Source organism: Hypanus sabinus, chromosome 11 (genome assembly GCF_030144855.1).
Source record: "Hypanus sabinus isolate sHypSab1 chromosome 11, sHypSab1.hap1, whole genome shotgun sequence".
NCBI lineage: Eukaryota > Metazoa > Chordata > Chondrichthyes > Myliobatiformes > Dasyatidae > Hypanus > Hypanus sabinus.
Genome location: NC_082716.1, coordinates 112,410,221 through 112,436,877, shown reverse-complemented (window position 1 = coordinate 112,436,877; position 26,657 = coordinate 112,410,221). Strand labels below are relative to the sequence as shown.

At 43.5% G+C, this 26,657-nt stretch overlaps 1 protein-coding gene across 1 annotated transcript in view; it reads left to right on the top strand.

Annotated features, from left to right (window-relative positions):
* The window catches only part of LOC132402297 (BTB/POZ domain-containing protein 7-like), a 205,918-nt gene that overhangs the window by 80,177 nt on the left and 99,084 nt on the right, over window positions 1–26,657 (top strand). The window contains exon 5 of the mRNA XM_059985162.1: window positions 23,497–23,572. Coding sequence (XP_059841145.1) covers window positions 23,497–23,572 — 76 coding nt within the window. The remainder of the gene's footprint in view (window positions 1–23,496; window positions 23,573–26,657) is intronic.

The following is a 26,657-nucleotide window of genomic DNA, read 5'->3' as shown; positions in this document are numbered from 1 at the left end:
CTATTATCTAAGTGGAGAGAAAATACACAAATCTGAGATACAAAGAGACTAGGGAGTCTATGTGCAGGATTCTCTAAAGGTTAATTTAGAGGGTGAATCTGTGCTGAGGAAGGCAAATGCAGTGTTCGCATTTATTTCAAAAGGACTAGAATATAAAAGCAAGGATGTAATGTTGAAAACTTCATAAAGCACTGGTGAGGCCCCACTTGGAGTATTGTGAACAGATTTGGGTGCCTTATCTTAGAAAAGATGTGCTGAAACTGGAGAAGGTTCAAAGGAGGTTCTCGAAAATAATTCCAGGATTGAATGGCTTGTCATTTGAAGAGTGTCTGATGGCTCTGGGCCTATATTCACTGGAATTCAGAAGAAAGAGGGGTGACCTATTTGAAACCTATCAAATCGTGACGAGGCTTGATAGAGTGGATGTGGAGAGGATGTTTCCTATTGTAGACTGGTCCAAGACCAGAAGATGCTGCGTCAGAATAGAGGGGTGTCCTTTTAGAATGAAGATGAGGAAGAATTTCTTTAGCCAGACCGTGGTGAATCTGTGGAATGCTTTGCCACAGGGAGCTGTGGAGGCCAAGCCGTTATATTTAAGGCAGAGGCTGATAGATTCTTGATGGATCAGGGCATGAAGGGAAATGGGGAGAAGGCAGGAAATTTGGGGATGAGAGGGAAATTCGATAAGCCATGATAAAATGGTGGAGCAAACTCAAAGGGTCAAATGGTCTAATTATGCTCCTATATTTTATGGTCTTATGGTGTAATCCAACTTTTTTTTAAAAAAAGTAACCAGAATCAAGGAACACGTGCAACAGAAACCTGAAATTCCCCTAAAATGAACCTATAATCTCTCTGATCAATTCTTACAACATGGATCCCAAGACTCCTGCACTCCGACAGCAGCTAGCAAGAGGGAGAGGAAGGTTGGTCAAATGCTGGCAGGCAGTGCCAAGCACCCACTAGTCCTCTGATTTAATTCTTGTTAACTTCAACCTTGCTCAATGCCTCAATCAGAGAGAAGCCATGGATTTGAACATGGGCTCACGCCCTCAATGCCTCAATCGGAAAGAAGCCATGGATTCAAACATGGGCTTGAGTCCTTGATGCCACAATTGGAGAGAACCAATGAAGTTGACCATGGGCTCATGCCCTCAAGGTCTCAGTTGGAGAGAAGCAAGGGAGTTGATCCTGTCTCCAGTCTGCACGCTCCTTTCCAAACCTCACAGAAATCCCTCAGAGACAACAAAATGCCAGATCGCTCAATTAGTCCAAAAATGCACCATCAAAATGTAAATCGCAGGTTCCAATCACACACAGCTTAGTATCAAAATTATATGTGGAAGAAGTAGTAGGTTTGTAAACTGTCTGCAGGACCTCGCCTTTGGTCGCAATATTCACTGGCGCTACCCTGAAGATATCAGAGACTAATGGATCTAGGACATTAACCATATTTCTCTTTCATAGATGCTGCTTGACCTGTTCAGTGTCTGCACCCTTTTCTCTTTTCAATCACTAAACACAAAAATGATGTTTCATTGCTCCTTCCTGAATTGCAGAAATGAAGTGTTCGTCCAAAGTTCAAAATAAATTTATTATCAAGATATGTATATGCTACCATATACTGCCTCGAGATTCATTTTTCTTGCGGGCATTACAGGGGGAAAAGCATACAATAGCATTTATGAAAAACTATATTTACATAGACAATGACTGACAAACAACCAATGTGCAAAAGAAGACAAACTGTGCAAATAAAAACATAATACTGAGAACCTGAGTTCCATCTCTGAAACTTGGCTAAAGGATGGCTGCCATTGGGAGTTGAACATCCAAGGATATATGGTGTATCAGAAAGATAGGTTAATAGGCAGAGGGGTGGTGTGGCCCTGTGTAGAAGAAATAATATTAAATCGTTAGAAAAGGATGATATAGGATTAGAAGGTGTAGAGTCTCTATAGAATGAGTTAAGAAATGGCAAGGTAAAAGGACCCTAATGGCAGTTGTATACAGGCCACCAAACAGCAGCCGAGATGTAGATTACAAATTGCAGCGGGAGATGGAAAAGACGTGTCCAAAGGGCAATGTCATGATAATCATTGGGGATATTAATATGAAAGTGGAAAACCAAGCCAGTACTGGACCTCAAGAGAGAATTTGTAGAATTTTTAAGGGATGGCTTTTTAGAACAGTTTGTTGTTGAGCGCAGTAGGGGATCAGCTGTGCTGGATTGGGTGTTGTGCAATGATCCGAAGGTGATAAGAGAGCTTAAGGTCAAGGAACCCTTGGGAAACAGTGATCACAATATGATCGACTAACTGACGAAGGGTCTCGGCCCGAAACGTCGACAGTGCTTCTCCTCATAGATGCTGCCTGGCCTGCTGTGTTCCACCAGCATTTTGTGTGTGTTGTTGTTTGAATTTCCAGCATCTGCAGATTTCCTTGTGTTTGCACAATATGATCGAGTTCACTTTGAAACTTGAGAAGGAGAAACTAAAATCCAATGTGTTGGTATTTCATTGGAATAAAAGAAATTACAAAGCTTTTTTAGCTATGTGAAGAGAAAGAAGATAGTTAAGAACAATGTTGGCCCCTTGAAGAATGAATTGGGAGAAATTGTTATGGGAAACAGGGAAATGGCAGCAGAATTTAATGCGTACTCTAGATCTGTCTTCACCAGGGAGGACACAAGCAATCTCCCAGATGTATGGATGGGCCAGGGTCATAAGATATCAGAGGAATTGAAACAGATTGACATTAGGAAAGAAACTGTGATGAGTAGACTGATAGGACTGAAGGCTAATAAATCCCCGGGTCCAGATGGTCTGCATCTGAGGGTTCTAAAAGAGGTGGCTCAGGAAATTGCGGATGCATTGGTAATCATTTTCCAATGTTCCTTAGATTCAGGATCAGTTCCTGAAGATTGGAGAGTGGCTAATGTTATCCCACTTTTCAAGAAGGGAGGGAAGGAGAAAACGGAGAACTATCGCCCTGTTAGCCTAACGTCAGTCGTGGGGAAGATGTTTGAGTCCATTATTAAGGACGAAATAGTGGCATATCTTGATGGCAGAAATAGGATTAGGCCGAGCCAGCATGGATTTACCAAGGGCAAATCATGCTTGACTAATCTGTTGGAGTTTTTTGAGGGTGTAACAAGGATGTTAGACGAGGGTAAGCCAGTGGATGTAGTGTACCTAGATTTTCAGAAGGCATTCGATAAGGTGCCACATAGGAGATTGGTGAGTAAAATCAGAGCTCATGGCATTGGGGGCAGGGTTTCAACATGGATAGAAAACTGGTTGGCAGATAGAAAGCAAAGGGTAGCAGTGAATGGGTGTTTCTCGGACCTGGCTGGAGGTGACTAGTGGAGTACCACAGGGCTCTGTATTGGGACCACAGCTCTTTACGATTTATGTCAACGATTTAGATGAGGGCATTGAAAACTATATCAGCAAGTTTGCTGACGATACTAAACTGGGTGGCAGTGTGACATGCGAAGAGGACGTTAGGAGAATACAGGGAGACATGGATAGGCTGGGTGAGTGGGCAGATACTTGGCAGATGTCATTCAATGTGAATAAATGTGAAGTTATCCACTTTGGAAGCAGGAACAAGAGGGCAGAGTATTGTCTGAATGGTGTAGAGTTAGGTAAGGGAGAAATGCAAAGAGACCTAGGAGTCCTAGTTCACCAGTCAATGAAGGTGAATGAGCAAGTGCAACAGGCAGTGAAGAGGGCAAATGGAATGTTGGCCTTTATTACAAGGGGAATTGAGTACAAGAGCAAGGATGTCCTTTTGCATTTGTACAGGGCCCTGGTGAGACCACACCTGGAATATTGTGTACAGTTTTGGTCTCCAGGTTTAAGGAAGGACATTCTGGCAATTGAGGAAGTGCAGCGTAGATTCACTAGGTTGATTCCTGGGATGGCAGGGCTGTCTTACGCAGAGAGATTGGAGAGATTGGGCTTGTACACACTGGAATTGAGGAGATTGAGAGGGGATCTGATTGAAACGTTTAATTAAAGGATTTGATAGGATTGAGGCAGGAAATATGTTCCAGATGTTGGGAGAGTCCAGTACCAGAGGGCATGGATTGAGAATAAGAGGTCAGTTATTTAAAACAGAGTTGAGGAAAAACTTCTTCTTCCAGAGAGTTGTGGAGGTGTGGAATGCACTGCCTCGGAAGACGGTGGAGGCCAATTCTCTGGATGCTTTCAAGAAGGAGCTAGATAGATATCTGATGGATAGGGGAATCAAGGGATATGGGGACAAGGCAGGGACTGGGTATTGATAGTGAATGATCAGCCATGATCTCAGAATGGCGGTGCAGACTCAAGGGGCTGAATGGTCTATTTCTGCACCTATTGTCTATTGGCATGAGAGGGGAACTGGCCGAAGTTGACTGGAAAGGGATACTACCAGGAAGGACAGCAGAACAGCAATGGCTGGAGTTTCTGCAAAAAATGAAGGAAGTGCAAGACAGATATACTACAAATAAGAAGTAGTTTTCAAATAGAGGAAGGATACTACCTGTATATACAGGTATATAACCTACAGTTATATTAAAAGCAAGAGGATAGTGAGGGATAAAATTGGCCCCTTAGAGAATCAGAGTGGTCAGCTATGTGTGGAACCGAAGGAGATGGGAGAGATTTTGAATGATTTCTTCTCTTCGGTATTCACTAAGGAGAAGGATATTGAATTGTCTAAGGTGTGGGAAACAAGTAAGGAAGTTATGGAACCTATGACAATTAAAGAGGTGGAGGTACTGGCGCTTTTAAGAAATTTAAAAGTGGATAAATCTCCAGGTCCTGACAGGATATTCCCCAGGACCTTGAGGGAAGTTTGTGTAGAAATAGCAGGAGCTCTGACGGAGATCTTTAATATGTCATTAGAAACGGGGATTGTGCCGGAGGATTGGCGTATTGCTCATGTAGTTCCATTGTTTAAAAAGGGTTCTAGAAGGAAGCCTAGCAATTATAGACCTGTCAGTTTGACATCAGTGGTGGGTAAATTAATGGAAAGTATTCTTAGAGATAGTATTTATAATTATCTGGATAGACGGGATCTGATTAGAAGTAGCCAGCATGGATTTGTGCGTGGAAGGTCATGTTTGACAAACCTTATTGAATTTTTTGAAGAAGTTACGAGGAATGTTGACGAGGGTAAGGCAGTGGATGTAGTCTATATGGACTTCAGCAAAACCTTTGACAAAGTTCCACATGGAAGGTTGGTTAAGAAGGTTCAGTCGTTAGGTATTAATGCTGGAGTAATAAAATGGATTCAACAGTGGCTAGATGGGAGATGCCAGAGAGTAGTGGTGGATAATTGTTTATCGGGATGGAGGCCGGTGACTAGCGGGGTGCCTCAGGGATCTGTTTTGGGCCCAATGTTGTTTGTAATATACATAAATGATCTGGATGATGGGGTGGTAAATTGGATTAGTAAGTATGCCGATGATACTAAGGTAGGAGGTGTTGTGGATAATGAGGTGGATTTTCAAAGCTTGCAGGGAGATTTATGCCGGTTAGAAGAATGGGCTGAACGTTGACAGATGGAGTTTAATGCTGAGAAGTGTGAGGTTCTACATTTTGGCAGGAATAATCCAAATAGAACATACAGAGTAAATGGTAGGGCATTGAGGAATGCAGAGGAACAGAGAGATCTAGGAATAACTGTGCATAGTTCCCTGAAAGTGGAGTCTCATGTAGATAGGGTGGTGAAGAGGGCTTTTGGAACGCTGGCCTTTATAAATCAAAGCATTGAGTACAGAAGTTGGGATGTAACTCTAAAGTTGTACAAGGCATTGGTAAGGCCAAATTTGGAATATTGTGTGCAGTTCTGGTCACCGAATTATAGGAAAGATATCAATAAATTAGAGAGAGTGCAGAGACGATTTACTAGGATGTTACCTGGGTTTCAGCAATTAAGTTACAGAGAAAGGTTGAACAAGTTAGGTCTCTATTCATTGGAGCGTAGAAGGTTGAGGGGGGATTTGATCGAGGTATTTAAAATTTTGAGAGGGATAGATAGAGTTGACGTGAACAGGCTGTTTCCATTGAGAGTAGGGGAGATTCAAACTAGAGGACATGATTTGAGAGTTAGGGGGCAGAAGTTTAAGGGAAACACGAGGGGGTATTTCTTTACTCAAAGAGTGATAGCTGTGTGGAATGAGCTTCCTGTAGAAGTAGTAGAGGCCAGTTCAGTTGTGTCATTTAAGGTAAAATTGGATAGGTATATGGACAGGAAAGGAGTGGAGGGTTATGGGCTGAGTGCGGGTAGGTGGGACTAGGTGAGATTAAGGGTTCGGCACGGACTAGGAGGGCCAAGATGGCCTGTTTCCGTGCTGTGATGGTTATATGGTTATATATGGTAACAGTGACAAGTGAAGTCAGAGCCAAAGTAAAAACTAAAGAGAGGGTATAAAAGGAAGCCAAAGCTAGTGGGAAGGTAGAGGATTGGGAAGCTATTAAAAACTTGCAGAAGGAAACTAAGGAGATCATTAGGGAGAAAAAGATGAATTATGAAAGGAAGCTGGTGATTAATATCAAAAGAAGACACTAAAAGCTTTTTTAAGTACATAAAGGGTAAAAGAGAGTTGAGGGTAGATATAGGACCAATACAAAATGACGCTGGAGCTATTGTAATGAGAGACGCAGAGATGGCAGAGGAACTGAATGCGTATTTCACATGAGTCTTCACAGTGGAAGTCGTCTGCAGTATATGAGACATTCATGAGTGTCAGGAAAGTTAAGTATGTGCAGTGAAAATTACTACTGAAAAGGTCCTCAGGAAGCTTAATGGTCTGAGGGTGGATAAATCTCCTAGACCTGATGGAATGCACCCTAGATTCTGAATGAAGTAGCTGGAGAGATTGTGGAGGCATTAACGATGATCTTTCGAGAATCGATAGATTCTGGCATTGTAGTAGATGACTGGAAAATTGAAAATGTTACTCCACTATTTAAGAAGAGTGGAGACAGCAGAAAGAAAACTATAGACCTGTTCGCCTGACATCAGTGGTTGGGAAGTTGTTGGAATCAATTGTTAGGGATGAGATTACGGAGTACTTGGAGGCACATGACAAGATAGGCCAAAGCTAACATAGTTTCCTGAAAGGAAAATCCTGCCTGATAAACCTACTGCAATTTTTTTGAGGCAATTACAAGCAGGGTAGACAAAGGAGATGCAGTAGATGTGGTTACTTGGATATTGAAAAGGCCTTTGACAAGGTGCAGTGCATGAGACTACTTAGCAAGATAAGAACCCATGGAATTATAGGGAAGTTACTAGCATGGGTGGAGCATTGGCTGATCAGCAGAAAACAGAGAGTGGGAATAAAGGGATCCTGTTCTGGCTGGCTGCCTGTTACCAGTGGAGTTCCATAGCGATCGTTGTTGGGACCGCTGCTTTTTACAATGTATGTCAATGATTTGGACTATGGGATTAATGGATTTGTGGCTGTTTTCCGATGATACAAAGATAGGTGGAGGAGTGCGTAGCGTTGAGGAAGCAGAGAGCCTGTAGAGAGACTTATTAGATAATTTAGGGGAATGGGCAAAGAAGTGGCAAATGAAATACAATGTTGAAAAGCTCATGTTCATGTGCTAAGTGGAAGAAATAAAAGGGGAGACTATTATTTAGATGAGGAGAGAATTCAAAATGCAGAGATGCAAAGGGACTTGGGAGTCCTTGTGCCGGATACCCTAAAGGTTAACCTCCAGGTTGAGTCAGTTGTGAAGAGGGCGAATGCAATGTTGTCATTCGCTTCTAGAGGTATAGAATATAAGAGCAGGGATGTGATGTTGAGACAGTAAAAGGCACCCGTGAGACCATACTTGGAGTATTGTGTGTAGTTTTGGGCTCCTAATTTAGAAAGAATATACTGACATTGGTGAAGATTCAGAGAAGGTTCACGGGAGTGATTCCAGGAATGAAAGTGTTACCATATAAGGATTGTTTTGCAGCTCTTGGGCTGTATTCCCTGGAGTCTGGGAGAATGAGGGGGAACTCATTGAAACATTCCAAATGTTAAAAGGGCTGAACAGATTAGATATGGTGAAGTTATTTCTCATGGTAGGGGACTCTAGGACTAGAGGGCACAACTTCAGGATTGAAGGGTGTCCTTTTGGAACAGAGATGCAGAGAAATTACTTTCAGGGAGTGGTAAATCTGTGGAATTTGTTACCACGAGTGGCTGTGGAGGCCAAGTCATTGGGTGCATTTAAGGCAGAGATAGATAATTTCTTGATTAGCAAGGGCATCAAAGGGTATGGGGAGAAGTAGGGGAGTGGGGATGACTGAAAGAATTGGATCAGTTTGTGATTGAACGGCAGAGCAGGCTTAACAGCCTGAATGGCCTAATTCTGCTCCTATATCTTATGGTCTTATGGAGTTGTAAACCCTACTTGAGAGTAGGTCCATAGGTTGAGTCATTTCTGAGGTGAGGTGAGGTGAGTGAAGTTATCGACTCCAGTTCAGGTTCCTGATTGTTGTAAGGTAATACTGCCTATGTGGAGCCAAAGGCTTCTGTATCTTCTATCAGATGGTAGTAGTGAGAAGAGGGGATAGCCTGGATGGTGGAGATCTCTCATGGATGCTCTTTTATTGTGTACACTCCATGTAAATATACTCAATGATGGGGAGGGCTTTTCCATTGTTGGACTGGGTTGTATCCACCACTGTTCGGAGCTAAGGTGAGTGAAGTTGATTCGGGAGCCTGATGGTTGAAGGTTAGTAACTGTTCCTGAACCTGATGGTGTGGGACCTGATTGTGGCCCAATATTAGTGAGAAGAGGTCTTGGTCTGGATGGTCTCTGATAGATTCTGCTTTATTGTGGATTGGGCTGTATCCACCATTTCCTGTAGCCTCTTCCGTTCCTGGCCATGACTCAACCAGTCTGGATACTCTCCACTGTGCGTCTATAGAAATTCGTCAAAGTTTTATCTGAGGTTATGAATCAAAGTGCAAACTTCTAAGAAAGTCAAGGTGCTGCATTGTCTGATTTGTAATTACGCTTGTGTGCTGGTCCCAGGACAAAATCTCTTACATGTTAAATCCGAGGGATTTATGTTATAGTTGTATTGCTGCACTACCCTGAGCTGGGGTTCAATTATTTTATGCATCGTATTTGTGCACAGATCCACCTAATGCAGTAAGATTACTGCAGCCCATTTTGAAATACTGCTTCGTCAGTAACTCATAGATAGAGTTTAAATTTCTAGGGAAAGTGTATTCTGCCGTGGTGGTAAGAGAATCTAAGTTTTATTTTACAATCTGGCATTTAAAAATAAACTGGAACCTCCAGTGAGCTATGTTGTAGTCTTAAACCACTTTTTATAAAGCTGTTTACATTGTCAGACATATTGGGATTTATTCCAAATCCGTACTTCTAACTTGATTTTTGCATAATTCTTTATAATTGTTGAATGTTGCACATTGTGTCTTAACCAATGCACCACAGCAGATTCCTACTACATGTAAATGTATATGCTGAATAAAGTTGATCCTTAATGTGTAACTGGATACCTAACTTGAAAAGTAAACCTCTTTTCCGTAACTACTGTGGCCTATATTGTCTCCTGTCCCACAATGTCTTAACTACTAGCTTTTCAAGTTTGTTCAACCATACACATGTATACAAATATTATTATGTGCTATAATGTTCAAAGTATATTTTATTATCAAAGTACATATTGTTACGTACCCTGTAACTGGGTGTCAGTCCAGCAAAGACAGAAGTATCCGTTGGAGTCTGGTGGTACCAAAACTAAAGATGTTTATTAGTAAACTACACAATACAGTATACATATAAAACAAGTTAGCAATAATAAACCTAAAAGTGTAGGAATAATAATAATCTATAATAAACAAGTGCTATCGATGTCTAGGGGTAAATGAATTGTCATAGAAAAGTATAAAGTTCAGTTCATGCATGCTGAGGTAGTTACGGTTGTTGTGTTGTAATCATTAGAGAGAGAGAGAGATTAGGCAGCTGCAGCAGGCAAACCTATTGCTTTCTGATTCAGTCGTATCATTGTGGTCATTCAGTTATGACCCCTCCGTCCTTCAGCTAGACCGTTCCTCTATTGTGGACTCGTCACTCTGGCATGAGTGGACACACACACAAGTCCCCACCGGCCCTGCTGTAACACTGTGAGCTTTACTGACCGATCTCCTGGTTCGGTCTCCGAAGCCCCCCCACCTTTCTGTGGGTTCACAACACTCAGTCATTGTCCATTGGTGTGTCTGAAGGGTGTCTCTCCAGACCTGTCTTTTATCCCTACTAACAGGGTCTCAGCTATCCATCAACTCTGAATGACTGTGTCCATCAAATCAGGCCACTCCTGCTGTCTCCTGAGGAATGTTAACGAGCAAAGTTAAGTCCTTGTAGTGAAGGATAAATAATCCAGGAAGAGTCAAAATACAATAGATCAACAGTCTCTCTCTCCCCCTTATCTGCAGCAGATGTTCTTGCCTGGGCTTTATCTCTCTCTCTCTCAGTAGCAGCTTAGCAACAGCAATAGTTCATAGTTCTCGGGGGGGGGGGGGGAATGGTTAACTCTGCACCCCATTTCCATCAGGTCTGTTCATCACTCATAACAATATAAATTAAATAACCTTAAGATTTGCACCTCTGGGAACAAAGTGCAAGACACTACATAAGAAAACACAAAATGCTGGAGGAACTCAGCAAGCCAGGCAGCATCTATGGAAAAGAGTATAGTCGACGTTTCAGGCTAAGACGCTTCAGCAGTACAGAGACCACCTATCAGCACTTTTTATGCACTAGCAATAACAATTGTATTTGGAAAATTGTGGTAAACGATCACAGTAAGCAATGAAGAGGCGAGCAAAGGCAAAGCCGATCCGAGGGTCAAGGCGCAGGTGCGAAACAGAGCTGGAGCAAGTTTGAGGTAGGCTTCAGGAGAAGATGGAGTTGAAGATGGAATCAGAGGTGTATCTGAGTGGGGGGAAAAGGCTGAAGTGGAACAGTTTTGGAGCCCACCCATCTAAACTGACAGTGTGATTTGATCTATCCAAGCGCTGCAATGATTTGGAAAGATTGAGTACACATCGGAAGTGGCCTAGAGCGTATCACTGTGGCGGGACTCGGCTCCAAGTTCGGAGAATAACACAGTGCTTGGATAATTTAGACTTCCGGCTGGATGGACTGAAAAGGCAAGGTGTCGAGACCGGAGGCAAGGGTTGAGCTGGTTCAGTTCTGCGATGTTTTAGTTTGCTTTCCTTGATGTTGAAGCTGCGTCATGCCCTGACTGTTCTGGTCTTAGTGTCGTGAGTTTCGAGGCAGTTTGCCTCTTTGTGAGATGAACTGAGACTGAGAATATGGACCTACTCCGGCTGCTCCCGACTTCAGCTTTATGGATCAATTTCATTCTGAATGCTGATGCTTGCTTTAATGTTTGCACGATATGATTTGTTTTCTTTTCTCTGCACGTTGGGTGTTCATCTTTTTTTTGGAGTTATTTTGTTTTTTTTTACTTTGTGACTGCCTGTAAGCAAACAAATTTCAAGGTTGTATGATTTTTACATACAGCACATATAATAATACTAACACAGTATGGCACGGTAGCATAGTGATTAGCATGCTTTACAGTTATAGGTGGTCTGGGTTCAATTCCCACCACTGCCCATAAGGAGTTTGTACATTTTCCCTGTGACCGCTTGGGTTTTCTCCAGATGCTGTGGTTTCCTCCCATAGTCCAAAGACGTACCAGTTGGTAGGTTACATTGGTCATTGTATGTTGTCCTGTGATGAGACTAGAGTTAAATCTGGGACTCCCTGAGCAGCGCAGCTGCCTATACTGCACTGTATCTCAATAAATAATACAGATATTTTAAAAATATATGACATTTGGTTAAATATACAACAGTAAATGGCACTGTCATAAATAATGTGTACTGAGTGGTAACAACATGTTCCGAAGTCTCTCAGCCTGGGAGAGGAAGCTGTACCCAACCTAATGGTTCTTATTCTCATCCTGCGATACCTTCTGCATGATGGTAGAAAGTCAACAAGATTGTGCAACGGATGTTTGAACACCAGTTGCTTTCGAAAGATCACAAGTGGGATCTTGTGTTCAACAGGGTCTGCCCCTGACTGACTGGGAGATCAAAATGATCTGCATCCACTCACCCTCACCCCCTCCCCCCTTACCCCTTTCCTCCTCTCTCCATGTGTCTTGGATCTGGTAGACATTCATTTTCCCTATGTCAGTTTCTGACTTTGACTTGGGTACAGAGCCTAAATGCCTTGTGAAGTGGAGCTTTCTCAAGATGCTTTGCCCAGTAATAGTCACATCCTGAAAATCCAATTTGACGCAGTGTAATTGATTTAATTTTACATGAGGTATTAAGCAATTCTTGGAGGTGTTGTAGGTTTTAAAATCTTCCTTACTCTGAAGCGTTTTATCCTGCAAATGTAATAGCAGTTTTGTCTGAGTGGTTTGGGGAGGAGGGGGAGTGTGCAAGAGGAATGCTAAATTCTGCAGTGTTAACATCGTTTGGTCTGAATGTTGGTTTTAAAGATTGTTTTGAATGCCTGACTGTATTTGTCACTGAATGTTACAGTAATGTGTAAAATACTGCTGAGCTAAATCATCTTGGCATATTTCTTATTGTTTGAAACCATCTTTATTTGTCATGAACAGCTGGAACGAGGCCTAATCCAACTAACTTGCTTCAACTGCATTTGCTCTCTTTAGACAAAGGAAATGCAACAGTCTGATATACTTAGATGCCAGGGTGCATGATTTGAAATGTTCATCAATGGTAAAAATTTGAGACTATTTTTCAGTTAGGTTGGAACAGTTCTACTCGCTGCTCTGGGCTTCGTGTCTGCGGGCCCTGCGACGTTTACTCGGCTCTGAGTTAAACTGACACTGTGGCTTGCTCTGGCTGCTCTGGGCTTCGTGTCTGCGAGCCTCATGATATTTACTCTGTGATGAGCTGAACTGAGGCTACGTCCACACTAGACCAGATAAATTCGTAACCAAAGCCTTTTCTCTTCATTTTGACCCTCTGTCCACACTGAAATGGCATTTTCTTCCCCGAAAAATGGAGGTTTTCAGAAACACTGTCCAGAGTGAATAAATCTGAAAACACCTAATATCCGGCATAGTGTGTGCAGGGTAACGGGCTATTTTTAAAACCGCTGTCATGACGTGCCGGAACAAATGGTGGTGGCAGCGTGGCATTTCATTGTTTTCTTGAACGCAACCTCCAACATCACAACAATATCTGACAATAGATGTGTAACAGTGTATGGAAATACAAGATAACATTGATGCAGACATGTTTTATACAGTTAACAAGATGCTTTATTAATGTGTTGCTTGTGCAAATGTTCAATAGATGCAATTGTCGCTTTTGCCCAGTAACTCATTTTATTACACATGTTAAATACAGCAAAATAATACACAAAGACATGGCAAAAGTAAAGGCAAACAAATGAGGTAACAACAAATTTCACTTTTGCCCAGTAACAAGCCTTATTGCATTTAGTTGTAGCTGTCGTCCCTTTCATCGATGAAGAGACTATGGCTGTAGGAAATGTTTTTGGACAAACGCACACCAAGTCTTTCGTTTAGCAATTGCTTGTTAAGTTTTTCTAGTCTGTGACTGGACAAATGCACACTATACTGTTTCCTCTTCGCTTGTTTTCTGTGTGTCCTGCACATGCCCAGTAGGAGGAGATTCGCCCAAGTATCCGTTTTAATGTGGACAGAGGGATTTTTAAAAACGCCTAGTGTGGACGCCTGTCGTTTTTACGCGAAACAAGCATTTTCAAAATGATCCGGTCTGGTGTGGACATAGCCTGTGACTGTGCCCTGCTCCGAGCTTCACGTCTGAAGACTCACTCTTGTACTAAATGCTACTGGCTTTCTTTTATCATTTGCATGGCTTGTTTCTTTTTCTCTCTGTACATTGGGTGATTGACGGTTCTTTTTTATGGGTTCTTTTGGGTTTCTTTGTTTTGTGGCTGCCTCCTCAAGGTTCTATAATGTATATTGTTACGTATCCCATAACTAGGTCACTTACCAGCAAAGATGGAGAGGTCCGTTGAAGTCTGATGGTACTATTTTTAAAAGTCTTTATTTATAAAGGGGCACAAAAATAAGATTAATACAAACATTCAGATAATATACGTCGTCACTACTCAATCTAAAAGCGCGGGTATAATAATAACCATCAATAAGAAACAGCTCGATCGTTTGTCTAGGGGATAATATATTGTCCGATGGAAATATAAAAGTCACTCAGTTCCGGCTGGCTTCAGCCTTTGGGGACCGCTGGGTTTTCACTTGGGGAGAGAGAGAGATTTGTGAGAAAAGAAACTTGCCCGGGTCTTTTATGAAGCAAATCCGTTGAATCGGGGAAGTTGGTTCCCCGTGGTTAGCTCATGAAAATCGTTTCTGTGGTACCCGCTACTACGGGATCGTTAGTGTTTCTTCTGGTGTGTCTGAAGGGGTTGTTCCCCCAGACCCTCTTTTATACTTCCTCACGGGGTCTCAGATGTCAATCAGGGTGGGATGATGCAATCTCTCTCTCTCAACTAGCCCACTTTGCCCGAGGGCTTGCACGTAGCATAGTCCCCAATCCACAAACGTGGTCTCCAGGAGACAATGGTCAATGTCGCATTATTTTGCATCGCCAGGGAACGAGGCATCCGGCACATCTCTCTCCCATTTCCTGGGTCTACTGACCCCCCCCCCCCCACTAGTGCTCTTGTGATTCTCACAAAGGAGGGGGCTGCGGGCATGGCAATATGTACTTTGATAATTAATATGCTTTGAACTTTGACCACTGAAATAAATTGTTCGTTCTATCAGATTCTTTTATTTATTGCATGTACATTGAAACATACAGTGAAATGCATCATTGGTGTTAATAACTATCACACCTAAGGATGTGCTGCGGGCATCCTGCAAGTGTCTTTATTTAGAGAATCAGCACAGAATGGGCCTTTTTGGCCCTTCGAGCTGCGCTGCCTCAATGACCCCAGCCAACCCTAATTTAATCCTATTCTAATCGTGGGACAATATACAATGACCAGTTGACCTACCAGTATGTCTTTGGACTGTAGGAGGAAACCTGTGGACCCAAGGGGGAAAATCTGTGCATTCTATTGGGAGGGTTTAAGAGAGTCCTTACAGAGAATACTGGAATTGAATTCAGAGCACTGGCGTCCCAAGCTGTAATAGTGTGGTGCTGTCCGCTGCACTACGTGTTGCCACACCTTTTGACACCAGATGGTATGCCTGCGATGCTTGGCCAAGCAACACAGAACGCAGCAAGCAATGAAGAACAACAGCAAAACAAGTCCCTTTTCCTTCCTCCCTCCCACCCGCGCATATGGACAGTCCTCCAACTCCATGACAGGTTTCCAGGTTTCAGTCATCGGGCTTTGACTCCTGCTCTTGCGATCGACCTTCAGTATCAATCCCCAGGCTAGCTGATGACAGAACCCAGAACTTTGGCTGTGTCGAATGACGGACCCTCCTGCCTTCTCACATCCATTCCCGGGGCCCACCAACCTTGGACGGTCCGATATGTGCAAGGTGTCCTTCGTCATTAGCCTTTGAGCATGAACCGGAGGTGTAAGCTCTGAATCTGGAACTCCGTCATCCAATGTCCACATCATTGGTGTTCATCGATGGAGTGGAGGCCTGGCCCCTTACTCCACATTCTTAACCCTAAACTCTAACCTCTAACTCCCATGTCTGTCCCTAAAATTTCAACAAAGCAACTAACAGCCACGATCTCGACAGGAGCCAAAACTCGGTGTCTTCTTGACTGCTTATTACTGAGTGATGACATCTGCTTATTTCTATTGTAAGCCCTTATCAGCACGCTTACCTGCGCAAGCCAGAAGGAACTTGCCTGAGCTCTTCAGGGTGTTGTAGCACTTAGGGTTCTTCTCAGCTGACATCATTTGATAAGAAGGATCAGCTTTATTTATGGCACGTCCATCGAAATATTCAGTGAATTACATCAACGACCAACACAGTCGGAGGATGTGCTGTCAGTCAACCCGCAAGTGTTGCTAAGCTTTGGTGCCAACATTGCACGCCCACTGCTCATTAACCCTAATCCATAGGGCTTTGGACAAGAAACAGAAAAGGAGTGCTTGGTTACATTGGCGGGGTGGGGGTGACATGAGTGCTGACAAAACAAGCCCTGAGACACCAGGCAAAGTCATTTGTTTCCAAATAATTGGTTTATTGATCATTATAAAATGTCTCTCCAGTGTTTCCTGCTCTCTCCCTTCCCCTTTTCCCAACCATGATTCCTTTCTCAGTCCACAATAGAATCAGTGCAATACATAAAATTACTACAGTAGTGTACAAAGGTCTTAGGCACCCTTGCTCTGTATGTGTGGTTAAGACTTTTGCACAATACTGCATGTCTTATGATCTTTTTACCCAAGAAAACCTCTAATAATCTGTTCCCTGATTTAGTATAGTTTCCTTTTCTATCTGTCCTCTTTAAAGCTTTTGGTTGACAATATCCACCACAGATTTGCATGGTTCTCTTCTGTTAACTCCGTAAACAAACATATTGAAATAGACAACATCTACAAACCCCTGAGAGCCAAAGAAATGCGAGCCAGTAGAAGTCAAGGGTCAATTGAAGGGGTAGTCAGTCAGATCCGAGGTAAGCGAATGGGGGGCCTATATAAACAGAGCGAAACACCAACAACTGTACACTGAGGATGTCGCCTCGACTGGTGATGAAACGTCTGCAAGCTAATTGCCAAGTTCAATAAACACCTCAAGATCAAATGCCTCAAACTGAGTTACCAATATTCACCACCTTCCTAACAACAATCTCTCAACCACATGTTTGAAGTTAACAAATGATGTGAAATCCATTGTTTTGTATCTATAACTCCTTCCATAAATTTGCTATACTTGTGTGTAGGGTCATACAGTATGGAAACAGACTCTTTAGACCATTTTGTTCATTCTCATTGTGTTGCCCAGCTAGTGAGTCCCAACTCTCATCCACCCAAGTAGCATCTGTGGACAAAAGTTAAAGTCAATGTTCCAGGCGGAGTTCCTTCGGCAGAAGCCCCGATGAAGGGTCTCTGCCCGAAATGTCAATTGTTTACTCTTTCCTTTAGATGTTGCTTGACCAGCTGAGTTCCTCCAGCAATTTGATTTCCAGCATCTACAGATTTTCTCTTGTTAGTGAGACCCATCTGCCTGTCCAGATGTATTGCCTGACTCAGTCCATGACAGACTTTTTGTTTGGCTCATCCTCCATGTCCTAACTTCCCTAGATCATAGAAATGATTTATTTCTCCCTATTTACCCAAGCATTCCCACTTCAGCTTCAATTAAAATACCCCTTGGCTTTTGACATTCCCAAGAAGAGAATCGCGAACAGATGCACTATTGAAAATGTCAAAGATTGAAAGTACATTTATTATCAAAGTGTGTATAGAGAATACAACTCTGAGATTTGTCCTCCTGCAAGCAACCACAAAACAAAGATACATGAAATCCGTTCAAGAAAACGTCGAACACCCAACACGAAAAAGGATCAAATGGCACAATTGGTAAAAAGCAGCGAACCACACACAGAATATCAAACATCAAGTATTCAATTTAGTTCAGTTCAGCACCACACTGCTAGCCGATGCAGACCACTCAGAAACAGCAAAAAAAGCAACCAGCATACTGACGCATGCAACATGAACCTCAAAGTCCCCTAAAATGAGTCCACACCTTTGCCAATCAATCCTGGCAATGTAGATCCCAAGACCGCTGCATTTTTCTCTGACAAAAGCTAATGAGAGAGAAAGACGAGTCAAACACAAGCAGATTGAACACCTGCTTGTCCTCTGCTTTTGTCCTTGGTGACTTCACCCTTGCTCGACGCCTGAGTCAGTAAGAAGCAATGGAGTCGATCATGGTCTCCAGGCTTCCAGGCCTCACCAAACTCCCTCAGAGACAGCAAAGCACCAGACTGCTCAATCAGCCCAAAAGCACACCATCAAAATATAAATCGCAAGTTCCACTGACATGCAGCTTGATAGCAGAATCATATTTGAAAGAAGTAGTAGTAAAAGCAGTAGTTTTGTAAGCAGGACATTGCTGTTGTTCGCTGGCGCCATCTTGAGTCTGCACTGATCTTTGGTCACCTATTTGCACTAACTCTAAATGAATTTTATTCTCATTAAGCAAACACGAGGAAATCTGCAGACGCTGGAAATTCAAACAACACACACAAAATGCTGGTGGAACACAGCAGGCCTGCTCGAAATGTCGACAGTGCTTCTCCTTATAGATGCTGCCTGGCCTGCTGTGTTCCACCAGCAGTTTGTGTGTGTTGTTTTTATTCTCATTGACTCATTATTATCATTCATTTGCAAACAAGGGACAATTTATCACATCCAATTAACTGTCCAACTGACAGAATAATAAGAAATCCACCCGGTCACAGAGAGCATGCAGACTCCACACAAATGGTACCCAAGGTCAGGATTGAATACCTCTGCTGCTGAATCAGAATCAGGTTTAATATTGCCAGCATACATCATGAAACTTGTTGTTTTGCAGAAACTTGTTGTTCCTGAATCATTGAATGTGTGGCTTTAGGCTTCTGCACCTCCTTCCTGGTGGTACAATGTGAAGAGGGCAAGACCTGGGTGATGGGGGTATTTAATGACGGATATTGCCTTCTAAGGCATCGCTTCTTGAGACTGTCCTGAATGCTGTGGAGGCTAGTACCTATGATGGAGCTGACTAAAGTTTACCATTCTGCAGCTTACTTCGACTCTATGCAGTGCCCCCCCCCCCATTTCAGACGGTGATGCAGCCAGCTGGAATCCTCTCCACAGTACATCTGTAGAAATAAGTAGTGCACAAAGAGAGTAGAACACTACTGAGATAGTGTTCCAGGGATCATTGTCCATTCATAAATGAATGGTGGAGGGAAAGAAGCTGTTCCTGAAAAATTGCGTGTCTGACTGTGCCACCACCTTGATGGTAGCAATGAGAAGATGGCACGTCCAGGGTAGTGGGGGCCCATAAAGATGGATGCAGCCTTTTGAGGCATCTGCTTTTGTGACTGCCCCATCACCTGAATGTTTATAATCTCTTCTAGTTTAACCCTTGGCATATAGGGATCATTCTTCTAAATGTATGCAGATATTTCTTCAGAAATGTTAGATCCTTCACCAAATTGTGTCCTCCAGGCATAGCTACCTGAGATCTTGAGTCACTGTGACATCACCCACTTGTACTTTCATAAGGTCATAAGACACAGGAGCAGAATTGGGTCATTTGGCCCATCAAGTGTGCTCTGCCGTTTGATCATGGTTGATTTATTATCTCCAATCCCCATTCTTCTGCATTCTCTCCTAACCTTTGACGTCCTGACTAAGCAAGAACCCTTTGACTTTTGCTTTGATAATTTAGTTTTTTAAACCAAAGGTGCTGTATGGGTCCATTAGCAGCCTGAGCATTAGAAGCTGAGGAAGGAAACGAGTTGCAGTTTCGCTTCAAGTTGTAGGACATGGAACATCACTCTTGAGTGGTCCCTTCAGCCCACAATGTCTGTGCTGTCTAATGTCAGTTTAACCTCTATCTCCCTTTATCTCCTGTCCATTTATATTGACACTCCTTCTATCCTAAGGCTGTCCTTCTATCCACTAGCCTGCAGGTCACCCTTGGGTAAGGTGTAGCACCTACTTAGCTCCTCCCACCCCCACCACTGATCAGAGTCACGTGAAGCTATGAGGGCCTGGTTATCTGATCACTAGCACCAGGCAGAATCTCTGAAGAGTATTGATAATGACTGGGGGTCACCCGTCTTGTAAAGACACTGTCCAGAAGAAGGCAATGGCAAACCACTTCAGTAGAAAAATTTGCCAAGAACAATCATGGTCATGGGAAGCCCGTGATTGCAAAAGTCACAGGACATGGCACGTAATGAATCATAATCGAGTTTATTATCATAAGCATTTCTCAGCAGCAATACAATGCTATAGAAATAAATAAACTACAAGAAGTATGTGTATTAAATAGATAAAAATAGTGCAAAAATAGAAATATATTAAAAATTGAGGTGGTGATCATGGGTTCATTGTCCATTTAGAAATTATATGGCAGAGGGGAATTGGACCAGGGACATGCTTGATTTGGCTTATCACAACAATTTATGTCCTCATTACTCAGTGGCGTTGTTGGGGAAATTAGACCAAGTTGTTCCAGGAACAGCAGTTGGGCTCTCCTGATCCATCAGGATCAACCTCTTTCAAACAACCTGCCGCAAATAACTTTCTAAATCCCCTCTAGTACTGAACCACTGTTCTTCCACACAAACTATCTCCAACTGATTCTAGTCTTGACTCTTTATCACATGCCTGGTCAGGGTTTGGTAGAATTTGCAGAATGATGTTACAGACTGCTTGTTCCACTCCCATCAGGGAGGAGGCTACATAGCACCCACACCAGGACCACCAGACTTAGAAACCCCAGTAAGGCTGATCAACACCTCCACCCAGTAACCCATTCCTCCACCCCTGCAACCACCACGATTTTATCAGTTCCTGCCAGACTCACCTAATGTACAGACTCTCTTGTGCCTACCGATACATTATGGACATACAATTATTCCATACATATTTGATAATTTGTATTTATCTGAAGATATAAAGGCTAAATTAATTTTGGTTATTATTCTTGTTGGTCTGTTGACTTTTAAAATTTTGTTTAGAGATATAGCGAGTTAACCCTGAGTCTGCCCACCTCTAGAGCCACAAAATCCCGGAACTCTGAAGGTGCGCTAGTCTTCTAGGCCATGTCTTTGGTATACCGAAGTTGGTGTGTCACTCCAGGTCAGGGTCTTCAAAAGAACCCCAAAAGGGAAAAATAGAGATAGAGCTGTTTCTGAAGATGCAAGTAAAGGAGTCGCTGTTAGGCAGCATCATCTCCTAAGCTCCATCCTAAGTTGCATGTATTCATCTTCAAAAAATGATGATTTTTGTCACTGATAGTTGGCAAGAAATAAGCCATAAGACAATTCAGAACTGTTTTGCTCACTGCGGTTTCAAGCATTCAGGCTTGGAGATGCCAGGAAATTCTGAAAATGAAAATGACATTTTCGTTACATCAGCAAGTTAAGAACAATGTTGAATTTGAACACAACGACAATCATCTTGAATGTTACAATGAAAATGAAGATTTGGAAGGATGCAGTTGTCAAGAGCATTGTATGAAGGCAGTCCATTATCTGCACCAGGTGTCTGCACTGATTTTGTTCATTTAATGAACAGTCACTCAAATGAACACGGCAGTGTACACTGAAACAATTCCTTAGTCAATAGCTATTAGGAACTAACAGTTTAATAATACTGTAGTAGTATTGATAATGTTCTAATTTGCTCTGTAGTTCATTTAGGTACGTAATTCATTATTCAGTTAAATGGGGGTTGTTTGTCTTTTTTTAAAATACCTTGTAAACTATTTGCATGGATCTTCGGCTAATTGTGGCAGTCATTTAATTGGGCCAAACTGTACTGGTCCTGATGTGTCCCAATTAACCGGAATCTACTGTATTACAAACATTAAGGGCCAAGAATTCAATCCTGTGAAATCCCATTGATGACTACTTTTCAGTTGTCGATTGAACCATATTCTCCTTTGCTTCAATTTTGGATCTAGTTTGCCATATACCATTGGGTCCCGGAGACTTTTACCTTTTTCACCTACCTACTTTGTCAAATCCTCCGCAACTTCTGCCACCTTCAACAGGACCCCACCACCAAGCACATCTTTTCCTCCCTACCCCCCTCAGCTTTTGGCAGGAATCGTTCCCTCCGTGACTACCTGGTCCACACATCCATCCCCACAGAACTCCCACCTGGTACTTATACCTGCAAGCGCAAATGCTACACCTGTCCCCACACCTCCCCCCTTACCACCATTCCGGGCCCCAGACAGTCCTTCCAGGTGAGGCAACACTTCACCTGCGAGTCTGCTGGAGTTGTCTATTGCATCCGGTGCTCCCAGTGCGGCCTCCTCTACATCGGTGAGACCCGATGCAGATCGGGGGACTGCTTCGTCGAGCACCTCTGCTCTGTCTGTCACAATAGACAGGATCTCCCGGTTGCCACCCACTTCAACTCTGCCTCTCATTCCCATCTAGATATGTCCATACGTGGCCTCCTCTACTGCCATGATGAGGCCAAACTCAGGTTGGAGGAGCAACACCTCATCTACCGTCTGGGTAGCCTCCAGCCTGGTGGTATGAACATTGAATTCTCCAATTTCCAGTAATTCCCTCCCCCTCCCCCTTCCCCTATCCCAGGTCCCTCTCTGCCTCTCTCCCCTTTCAGCTTTCTGCTTCTTTATCTCTACAGTTCTTTCATGCTTATCCCCACCCCCTCCACCCCTTATCTTTCCTCTGATTGGTTTTCCACCTGGCGCCTCTAGGCCCTCCCCCCTCCCCTATCTCTATTACTGGGCTTCGGCTCTCTCGCCCCCCCCCCCCCACCCCATTCCTGATGAACGGTCTCAGCCCGAAACATTGGCTACTCTTTTCTCATGGATGCTGCCTGAGTTCTTCCAGCATTGTGTACGTATTCTTTGATCCACAGCATCTGCAGTTGTATTTTTGTGTCTTACTTTGTCAAAAGTTTGCTAAGTTTCATAAACTAAATTTAAAAAAACCTATTTGATGACCTGAGGCATTTAAAGGTTGCACACTTAGCAGAATGACCAGCGTACTGTCCTCTCTGACTTTGACTGAGGTGAAACTCATGACGTAAAAGACTTAACGATTTGTGTTGTTGGAGCCATAGTTCAAAGTTCAAAGTAAATACATTATCAAAGTACATTTATGTCACCATATACAACCCTGAGATTAATTTTCTTGTGGGCATAATCAATAAGTCTATAGAATAATAACCATTAAAAAATCAATGAAAGATCGCCAGTGTGTGGGAAAACAACAAACTGAAAATACAGAAGAAATAATAATAATAATAATAAATAAGCATTAAATATTAAGAACATAAGATGAAGAGTCCTTGAAAATAAGTCCTTTGGTTATGGGAACATTTCAGTGATGGGGCAAGTGAAGTCCCCTTTGGTTCTAGATGGTTGAGGGGTAATAACTGTTCCTGAACCTGGTGGTGTGAGTCCTGAGGCTCTTGTACCTACTTCCTGATGGCAGCAGTGAAAAGAGAGCACAACCTGGATGGTGGAGGTCCCTGATGTTAGACGCTGCTTTCATGCGACAGCATCTTATGTAGATATGCTCAATGGGGAGGGCTTTACCCATGATGAGCTGTGCTGTATCCACTACCTTTTGTAGGACTTTCTGTTCAGGGGCATTTGTCTTTCCATATCAGATTGTGATGCAGCCAGACTTGTCAGTTTTGGAGTGGAAGGTAGGGGGCAGAGTATTTTTAAAAAGGTATGTGAGACTATTGTTAATGTGATGTTTCTCATTCCTTGTAGGCAAGTGAGCACGATATCCTGAAGGCTGTGATTAAATGGGCTGAACACCAACTGGCGAAACGTCTGTCTGATGAGGGTGAGTTGTGTGCAGGAGTATTGAGAGGGGTGAAGTCTCGCTAGCAACACGCATTGGTCTTTTCATACCAGGCCAACAGAGATCTATAGAATCTATGATGGATCTACTGCATGTCTATAGAATTGTAAGCATCTGCCTTTCATGACCCATTCTGCAGTTACACAAGTTCCCCTTAAGCCCAACACGTACAACACAAATCACAGCATCTGTAGTGTACTTTGTGTTCCCCTTAAGCCCAACCTTGGCACACTGCTCCATTACAGTTGTTTTTTTTGCCCAAATTTTCAGTCAGCTGTTCCAGTATTAATTTGTGGCTGCATGTGGAATACCAATAGTTATCTCAACTATACCTCTTCCCACTGTATCTCCAAAAAAAAATGTAATTCCCTATTCTTAGTTCCTTCACCTCCACCACATCTCTTCCTGGGATGCGGCTTTCCAATCTAGGACATCAGAGGTGTCCTCCTTTTAAAAAAAAACGAGTTTCCTTCCCTCTGCTATTGATGCTGCCCTCACCACATCACCTCCATTTCGCGTACATCCATGCTCTCCCCTTCTTCCCGCCGCCATAATAGTGATAGAGTCCCTCTTGTCCTTACCTACCACCCCAAGAGCCTCCACATCCAGCACACTATCGCTCACAACTTCTACCATCTGCAAAGGGATCCTACTGCTAAACATATCTTTACCTGCCCCCTTCTGCTTTCCACAGGGATTGCTCCTTGTAATTCCCTTGTCCGTTCATCCCTCCCCACTAATCTCTGCCCAGCACTTGTCCTTTTCAGCTGGCCAAAGTGCTACACCTGCTCATTCACCTCCTCCCTCACCTCCATTTAGGGCCCCAAACAGTCCTTCCAGATGAGGCAACACTTCACCTTTGTATCTGCTGGTCTTAAGGTCTATTGTGCTTGATGCTCCCAATATGGCTTTCTCTGCAGTAGTAAGACCCATTATAAATAGGAGGACGACTTCATCAAACGCCTCTGCACCATCCGCCACAAGCGGGTCTTCCCAGTGGCCAAACGTTTTAATTCCTATTCCCGTTCTGACACATTAATCTATGGCCTCCTCCTCTGCCAAGATGAGGCCAACCTCAGGGTGGAGGAGCAACACCTTGTATTCTGTCTGGGTAGCCTCCAACCTGATGGTATAAATATCAATGTCTACTAAAGATGAACAAATCTCCCAGTGCCCACTCACCTTCCTCTATTCCCCACTCTGACATCTCACTTTCCCCTGGATCCCCCTCCTTCCCTTTCTCCTATTGTCCGCTCTCCTATTTTATCAGATTCCTTCTTCTCCAGCCCTTGACCTTTCCCACACACCTGGCTTCACCTATTACCTTCTGGCTAGCCTCTCTCCCCTTCCGCAACCTTTTTATTAAGGCATCTTCCCCCTCCCTTCTCAGTCCTGAAGAAGGGTCTCTGCTTGAAAAGTCAACTGTTTACTCTTTTCTATTGATGCTGCCTGACGTGCTGAGTTCCTCCGGTGTTTTGTGTGGGTTGCTTTGGATTTCCAGCCTCTGTAGGCTTTCTTGTGTTTGTGATCTATAGAACTGTATGCACCTGTCTTTCTAAGCCCATTCTGCAATCCCATCGACCACCTCCCCAACTCCTCCAACTCTGCAACATCTGCCCCTTTAGTTTTTGCCCACACTTTCACTCAGTTGACGTAATCTGTACTGGTGTTAATTAGTGGCTGCCTGTGTCACTTGACAGCAAGTATAGGAATAGAATGAGGTGGAGGATAAATGTGTGGCTGAGGGATTGGAGCAGAGGGCAGGGATTCAGATTTCTGGATCAGTGGGAGCTCTGTGACTGGTACAAAAAAGATGGGTTGCACTTGAATCCCAAGGGGACCAATATCCTGGCAGGGAGGTTTGCTAAGGATATTAGGGAGAGTTTAAACTAGAATTGCTGAGGGGTGGGACCTGAACTGAAGTGACGGAGGAGGAGCAAGTTGGCTCACAAATAGAGAAAGCTTGGAGACAGTGCGAGAGGGAGGATATGCAGGTGATCGAGAAGCGACGGACTCAGACCAGTGGTTTAGTAAGATGTGTCTATTTTAATGAAGGTAGTATTACCGTAAATTCCGGACTATAAGCCGCTACTTTTTTCCCATGCTTTGAACACTGCAGCAACACTGCGGCCTATACTACGGTGCGGCTAATGCATGTTTTTTTTCATGCCGCCAAAAACATTTTGCCTCGTAACAGCAGACTGTTATGAATCCCGTAACTGGAGAACTTACCAGCAAAGATAGAGAGGCCCGTTGAAGTCTGATGTCACTATTTTCAAACGTTTTATTCATAAAGGGACACAAAAGTAGGGTTAATACATACATTCAGATAGTGCACATCGTCAACACTCAATCTAAAGCGCGGGTATAGTAATACTCATCATTAAGTGAGCTCTGCTGTTGTCTAGGGGTTAATAGATTGTCCATTGGAAATATAAAAGTCACTCAGAAGGCTGCAGGCCTCAGCCCTTAGAAAATCGCTGGGTTTCACGTGGGGCGACCGAGAGAGAGAGATTGGGGGAGAAGAGAAAGAACTTGCCGAGTCTTGATGAATCTTCCGTGAAATCGGGGGAGCGTTGGTTTCCTCTCCCCGATGTTAGTTAAAAGCGGTTTCCTGTGATTACAGCCACAGATTCCAATCCCGGAATCTAACGCACGTGGCTTCCTTCAGAATGGCTTCCCACTGCTGCGGGACCACCCTCTCGTGTCTTCTTGGTGCGTCTGAGGGCTGTCCCCCTGAGACTCTCCTTTATACTTCCTCACGGGGTCGCAGGAGTCAGTCAGGTTGGGATGATGCAATCTCTCTCTCAACCAGCCCACCTTGCCCGAGGGCTTTTCACATGGTCTCCATGAGACAATAGTCGCTGTCGCCTTATTCTGTATCCCGGGTGGAACGTGCAATTTGTATTGTTATGATCCCAGCCCCCTCCTTTGTGAGAATCGCAAGAGCACCCGTCGAAAGCTGGGGGGGGGGGGGGGGGTTCAGTAGACCCAGTCGGGGGGAGAGAGAGAGAGAGTAACGTGTCAAATTGCAGGTCCCACCAGGGATACAGAATAACAACAGCGA